General features: G+C 45.9%; 2 protein-coding genes across 2 annotated transcripts in view; both read right to left on the bottom strand.

Moving 5' to 3' along the window:
- The window catches only part of LOC107082914 (kinesin-like protein KIF20B), a 60,112-nt gene extending 54,049 nt beyond the window's left edge, over nt 1-6,063 (bottom strand). Inside the window, exons 1-12 of the mRNA XM_015371810.1 lie at nt 5,825-6,063; nt 5,638-5,749; nt 5,501-5,572; nt 5,280-5,426; nt 4,925-5,172; nt 4,457-4,720; nt 4,270-4,381; nt 4,133-4,204; nt 3,912-4,058; nt 3,642-3,804; nt 239-373; nt 47-160 (exon numbers count right to left, since the gene is read on the bottom strand). Coding sequence (XP_015227296.1) covers nt 47-160; nt 239-373; nt 3,642-3,804; nt 3,912-4,058; nt 4,133-4,204; nt 4,270-4,381; nt 4,457-4,720; nt 4,925-5,172; nt 5,280-5,426; nt 5,501-5,572; nt 5,638-5,749; nt 5,825-6,026 — 1,788 coding nt within the window. The 5' untranslated portion in view covers nt 6,027-6,063. The remainder of the gene's footprint in view (nt 1-46; nt 161-238; nt 374-3,641; nt 3,805-3,911; nt 4,059-4,132; nt 4,205-4,269; nt 4,382-4,456; nt 4,721-4,924; nt 5,173-5,279; nt 5,427-5,500; nt 5,573-5,637; nt 5,750-5,824) is intronic.
- Nucleotides 6,064-6,455: 392 nt separating this feature from the next.
- ankrd1 (ankyrin repeat domain 1 (cardiac muscle)) overlaps nt 6,456-7,068 on the bottom strand; it is a 15,731-nt gene continuing 15,118 nt past the window's right edge. The window contains exon 6 of the mRNA XM_015371809.1: nt 6,456-6,485. Coding sequence (XP_015227295.1) covers nt 6,456-6,485 — 30 coding nt within the window. The remainder of the gene's footprint in view (nt 6,486-7,068) is intronic.

Here is a 7,068-nt window from a genome sequence, read left to right as displayed (position 1 = left end):
GATTCTGTTTGGATATTTGGTTAAAAAGAAATAATCAATCACTGACCTGATGCAGCCTTTTACTGATGAGGATTTTATCTTCATCTTCGCTCTCCTCGTCCACGAGCTCCTCCAGGAGACTGCCTTCCTCCTCCTCCTCCTCCTCCTCCTCCTCATCCTCCTGAGCAGACACCAGAGGAAACATGACATCAGGCTAAACAAGGACGATTCGCACGTCTGCAGCAGCGGTCGACCCAACCTGAACTTCCTGAAGGCTGGTTTCCCAGCTGGTCAGCGAGGAGGAGCTGCTGCTGCTCAGGTGGCTCCTGTCGGTGCTTCGGATGGAGGAAGAGCGGGGAAGGATGGGGAGGGGCCTGGAGATCAGGACTATAACCTGAAATCACAAGAGAAGAATGAACGTCACCCATTTAAACGTTAACACCGCGTCTCCTGATCGTTTTCTATCCACAGACATCCCATTATAGACCAGCTGTGACCAGTTATACAACATGGGGCAGAAACTGGGGCAAATCGAGGAGCACAGACCCAGGAAACGCTTCTGAAAAACAAACGGCCACGTGGACTGAAACCCAGTTTAAATCTAAATACTTTAGTCTGTGACGTCATCGCAGAGACTTTATAAAAACTGGAACGTGGAGCAAAGAACCGACCGCCTGTCGCCTGCTGTAGAGTCCGACTGATCCCTGAGCTTTTACGGAAAAGTCCGATTATATTCAGAATTCAAACTTCTGAAAGTTCTTTAAATACGTTTCGCTTCCCATCCAAGTTTTTCAATTTAACGTGTCAGAAATGGTGTTTATTTAGCAGCCCAAAAACTTGTTTTGGTTTAGAAAACATGCAAATTGAACCAGAACGGTTCCACCCCTTAGGAATGGGGGGTCGTTTGGATTCTTTGTTAGCCTGCATTATCGGATACTGGTCTAAGCCTCTGAAATGGGGGTCATAAGGGGCAATTGTTAGTCTGGCTGAACAGGCGAGCTGTTATTGTCCCTTGTCGGGGGTGGGGATGTCAGATGAGAGTTGACCCCCCCTGTTTAAGGTTGTTTCTTCTCTCTTAACATAAATGGCTTCCTTCATGAACCCTCTCAAATCACCTGTCTTCTTTGTCCAATATGCGAACCAGTACCAGTTAACCTAATAATCAGAAGCTGCCCTCCTCTGGTAGCTGAAGGCATCATTGTGGCATAGAGGGAGCGGAAGCTGCAGTAAACAAAGCCAGTTTACTGCAGCTCTACTAACTCTAGCTCTACTAATGCCTCTGCAGCATTAGTGGAGCTCAAAGCTCACGGTCAGAGATGGGATCGCTTCTAATCGGAGGAAACATCTGGAGAAAAAACGCCTGCGATCTACGGCTACAACCTGTTAGCATGCCTGCATCTGTTAGCGGCTGGTTGTCTGCAGCTTCATCATTATTTTCTCTGCAACAGCTAAATAAGCCTGGTGGTTAGGATGACATTAGCACGCTTAAGGTCCCGCTTAGTACCAACACCCAGGTACTGGTACCAGAGGCGTAGCTGGAAAATCCTACCAGGGGGGGCCAGGCAATAACAAATTAGGGGTGGCCAAAAGGCCCCAGAACCTCAGGGTCAATCTATACTGTTCCAACAGGAACAAGCACAACATCCATATTTCCTAAATAAAGACAAGCTATACTTTCTAGCAGCCTTTGCTAACAAATAGGCGCATATATTTAAACATCTATGGTGTGTAAATAAAAAGTATAGCGGACAAAATTCTTTCAGGTTTGAGTTCTGTATGGCAAGCCATTTTAACATAAATTCGGTTTCATCTGACCTTCCATAATTACGTTCCAGATATCTTAAAATACATTTTCACTATCCGGAATGATAATTTAAGATATCTGTATTTACATTCTGATTAGGAAGAATAATAATTAAAGATATCTTAAATTACATTTTTTGCCTAGTCAAACTTCCTTTCAAGATATCTGAAATTACGACACCGGATTTGTCATTTAAAGCGTCACACGCTGATTTAGCTTTTCCTCCTTTGGATTAAACTGACAGTAGAGAATTTTTTAGGAATGATTCTCCTGGAAGCCTATTAAAAAGATTATGACACATTTTGACTGGTCAGAATGTCAGTTTAAGATATCTTTAATGGAAAAGCTGAATAATTTAAGACATCTTTAATTCATTTAGAGAATTTCGAATAGTCGAAATGACAATTCGAGATATCTTTAAATTTGTTTTGTCTAGTCATTATTTGCTTTTAAGGTATCTATAATTGAGTTTTCACTAGTCAGAACGGCATATCTTCTTTCCTAAAATCCATTTAAGATATCATGAATTATGGTGGCATTTGAAATATCTTTAATTAGAATTATGACTAGTCAAAACTAAAATCGAGATATCTTGAAATTACTTTATGACNTATGGAAAAGCTGAATAATTGGTAAATCTGACGTCATTTCGACTAGTCAGAATGTAATTAGAGATATCCCGAATAGGAATTTTGACTACGGTAGTCAAAATATAATTAGCGATATCTTAAATCGCTAAAACGTCTAGTCATTAAACAATTTGAGATATCTTGAATGTAAAGGCGGTGCAACCAAATTTATGTTAAAATGGCTTGCCATAGTGGTGAACATATTGTGCATTGTCATTACCTACTTTTATCAATAATCATTCTGCAAAAACAAAAATTATTTATACTACTAATATCCACATTTAATGAATGTTTATGTTTTTATTAAAGTAGTTATTTATCTATGATTCCACTGAAGACTCCTAGATAACTTGCAGAGGCACATCATTTTCTCTCTACCCAAAATAATTCAAAATCTAGCTCTGGAAAGAGCAGGAATTCTGTAGATATCTTTAATGTTTGTATATTGATGTGCATTATTAACCGCAGTGTTTCTGTTGTCAAGCAGTTGGAATAATTATGTATATGATACTTAATGTTTGTTCTTATGATGTATAATGTGTGACATATTACTGTTTCAGAGAGGTGTTGCACAAGCAGTATAGGTCAACTCTCAGGAAGTATTGCTCAAGCTTAACGAAACCAAGAGCTTCTCTGACCATTTGACCGCAAGACATTTAAATGCAAATTGACCTGTTCACTGAGGCTGCAAATTGAATTGTATTTCTTGTTCCCTATTCCTTTAGTGCAACCTCAGCTTGTGTAACTAGGGATCCTCCCTCTGACTTTAATAAATAGCGAGGAGAAAGCTGAAGACCGGCAGAGTGGGGTGGAGATTTGTAAACTCTGCAGTCTCTTCCTGCTCTCCTTGCGAGTAAAACTAAATTAATTGTCTCTGTGCCTTCTTTATTTCCCTGTATGCATGTTTCAGTTGCTTAGACCTGACACAAGCAGTTGTTAATATAGGACAAAATTTAATGTTTAATAAGTTTGAAAACTCCCCTTCAGAGTATTACTCCCGCCACCTTCTGTATTAGAGGAAAAAAAATGGTAGGGCTGGCCAATGATTGGCTAAGGGTGGCCATGGCCCCCCCTGGTCCCCCATCTAGCTCCGCCCCAGCATCAGCTCAAATATGAACACTAAATATCCCTATAAAATGGACACAGGGAGCCTGGAATCCGTCTGGATCTGGAATTTTCACCCAGCGTTTGTCGGCCAATGAAGAAAGAGAGACGGAAGGATCGGGAACCTTCTGCGCCACGGCGGAGAATTTGAGGACGTTGAGGGTCTCCTCATACATGGAGGCACACTGGTTGATGTTGACGATCATGCAGGCTTTGCCTCGGCCGCAGAAGAAGCTCTGCAGGTAGTGCGTCAGCTTGCTCTCCCTGAAGGGAACGTGCTGCAGGAGCCTGAAGGAAGGAAGGAGAAGAAACTCACCAGGAAAGGTCAGAGAATGATGGAAGCGTGGGAACGTTTAGCGGAAACCACGGAAGAAGACACGAGGTTAGCGTCTCACTTGGCCTGCTGGTTGTGCCGCAGAGCTTTGATACATTTCCCTAAGATGAGCAGCGAGGTGTTGATGTTTCCGGCTTCCTTCAGACGCTCGCCTATATTCTGGGTCTTTGCGCATCGCTCAGAGCCAGCCAGGTCGCACAGACACAACCTGCAGGACAGCAGAGCCACGTTCAGACAGTAGGAGCGGACGGCTAACGGCTAACCAGGCGCCGCTGAACTCACTCGCTGATGGTGCGGACTCTAGCAGGGTCAGCGTCTTCCACGCCCAGAATCCGGATGGAGAAAATACTGTGACTGCAAGGAAAGCAGCGTTAGGAGGAAACAGAACCTGGGCGGCTGAAGCCTGCAGAGATCCTCACCTCCTGCTGGACAGCTGGTTGAGTCGAGTGGAGGAGAAGCTCTGGTTCCTCCTCCCCAGCTGGAGCACCATGTACGCCTCCTCAGCGCTGCTCACCTGGACCCAGCGCAGATCTAAACAGACCAGACCGACCGTTACTCCTCAGGTTTCCATGAGCTGAAAGCTTGGAGGCGCGGCAGGATGAGGACCTCTGATGAAGGCGTTGCCCTTCCCGTCCTGTGACAGCCGCAGAGCGGGCCTTCTGGGCGCTCCGCTGGGGGCCACCTCCAGCAGGTCGTGGATGTTCTCGTTGTAGATTTCACAGAAGGAGACCCAGACAGAGAACTTGGTGCTGGGGTCCACATTCAGGCTGATCTTCTCTTCAGCTGCTGCGTTTGGCCCCGTCGCCATGGAGCCTGCAGAGAGCACAGTCAGCCGCGGGGCCCCTCTGAGCCTGGAATGGAACCCAGCAGCTTTAAAGTTGTAGGGAAATCATACTTAAATGCTGAATCATTCTGGGGTAAACGTGGATATACATTTAGTCTTTATCAGACCACACTGCCCCAAAATTAGGAAATTTGTATTTTAAAAGAATTCTGTCTTAAAATCNCCCCCATCTAGCTCCGCCCCAGCATCAGCTCAAATATGAACACTAAATATCCCTATAAAATGGACACAGGGAGCCTGGAATCCGTCTGGATCTGGAATTTTCACCCAGCGTTTGTCGGCCAATGAAGAAAGAGAGACGGAAGGATCGGGAACCTTCTGCGCCACGGCGGAGAATTTGAGGACGTTGAGGGTCTCCTCATACATGGAGGCACACTGGTTGATGTTGACGATCATGCAGGCTTTGCCTCGGCCGCAGAAGAAGCTCTGCAGGTAGTGCGTCAGCTTGCTCTCCCTGAAGGGAACGTGCTGCAGGAGCCTGAAGGAAGGAAGGAGAAGAAACTCACCAGGAAAGGTCAGAGAATGATGGAAGCGTGGGAACGTTTAGCGGAAACCACGGAAGAAGACACGAGGTTAGCGTCTCACTTGGCCTGCTGGTTGTGCCGCAGAGCTTTGATACATTTCCCTAAGATGAGCAGCGAGGTGTTGATGTTTCCGGCTTCCTTCAGACGCTCGCCTATATTCTGGGTCTTTGCGCATCGCTCAGAGCCAGCCAGGTCGCACAGACACAACCTGCAGGACAGCAGAGCCACGTTCAGACAGTAGGAGCGGACGGCTAACGGCTAACCAGGCGCCGCTGAACTCACTCGCTGATGGTGCGGACTCTAGCAGGGTCAGCGTCTTCCACGCCCAGAATCCGGATGGAGAAAATACTGTGACTGCAAGGAAAGCAGCGTTAGGAGGAAACAGAACCTGGGCGGCTGAAGCCTGCAGAGATCCTCACCTCCTGCTGGACAGCTGGTTGAGTCGAGTGGAGGAGAAGCTCTGGTTCCTCCTCCCCAGCTGGAGCACCATGTACGCCTCCTCAGCGCTGCTCACCTGGACCCAGCGCAGATCTAAACAGACCAGACCGACCGTTACTCCTCAGGTTTCCATGAGCTGAAAGCTTGGAGGCGCGGCAGGATGAGGACCTCTGATGAAGGCGTTGCCCTTCCCGTCCTGTGACAGCCGCAGAGCGGGCCTTCTGGGCGCTCCGCTGGGGGCCACCTCCAGCAGGTCGTGGATGTTCTCGTTGTAGATTTCACAGAAGGAGACCCAGACAGAGAACTTGGTGCTGGGGTCCACATTCAGGCTGATCTTCTCTTCAGCTGCTGCGTTTGGCCCCGTCGCCATGGAGCCTGCAGAGAGCACAGTCAGCCGCGGGGCCCCTCTGAGCCTGGAATGGAACCCAGCAGCTTTAAAGTTGTAGGGAAATCATACTTAAATGCTGAATCATTCTGGGGTAAACGTGGATATACATTTAGTCTTTATCAGACCACACTGCCCCAAAATTAGGAAATTTGTATTTTAAAAGAATTCTGTCTTAAAATCATTGTTTTTCCCCGTTATCTTCTGCAGGCCAGTTAGTTCTACGTCAACCTGAACTCCTACATTCGGCCAATCATATATCAACGCTCATCTGTCAATCACATTTTTTTGATCATAGCATCTTGATTCATTTCTCGCAGCTAATATTTAATAACGGTTGAAATCAGAATCTTCGCAGGGTAGCGGCGACCATTACAGGTGTATAGCTAGAGAGCAAATCGTTGACCATTTCTATTACGGACTCGCGTCCTCGCCAAGTATGTTCTGGAGAAGAATACAGGAAAGTGTTTACTCTGTGAGAACGGGAACACGCAGAATAAATCTGGATGAATTGGAACAGAAGCTTAGTGATGACATCACCACACGCTGGGCTCATCTGGAGCTGCATTTCACCTCCTGTTATTAATAGTCTCTAGATAATAATAGATTCTGACTTTTTTCATTTAGTGGGGGGATAATAATGAACACAGTCCGATAAACACAAAGCAAATTAACATTTTGCCAAAGAAAAAAAAAAAAATCGGCATCATAGACAGCGGTTCTTCACACATGGCTATGCAGAGAGAGGGCTGCTGCAGACGGGCTAACGTTAGCCCTGCCTGCAGTTAGCTTTGGAGCTCCGCTGGTTGCCTCGGTCCTCTCAACTTCTGAACATTTTTTTTTTATTACGCATTAAATCAGTAAATGGGCCATATAGTTATAGTTAAAAGTATAATGTTCTCTCCTCAAATGATCTTAAAACCTATTTTTATTGAACAACAGAAAGAGAACTTTTAAAATGATACTCTCTGTTAGCGCTCCATCGGAAAGAGACGGAGGAGACTCATCCACGACCTCCGACACTAAA

Source organism: Cyprinodon variegatus, unplaced genomic scaffold (assembly GCF_000732505.1).
Source record: "Cyprinodon variegatus isolate N-32 unplaced genomic scaffold, C_variegatus-1.0 Scaffold65, whole genome shotgun sequence".
Classification (NCBI taxonomy): Eukaryota; Metazoa; Chordata; class Actinopteri; order Cyprinodontiformes; family Cyprinodontidae; genus Cyprinodon; species Cyprinodon variegatus.
This window is presented reverse-complemented; position numbering and strand designations above follow the sequence as displayed.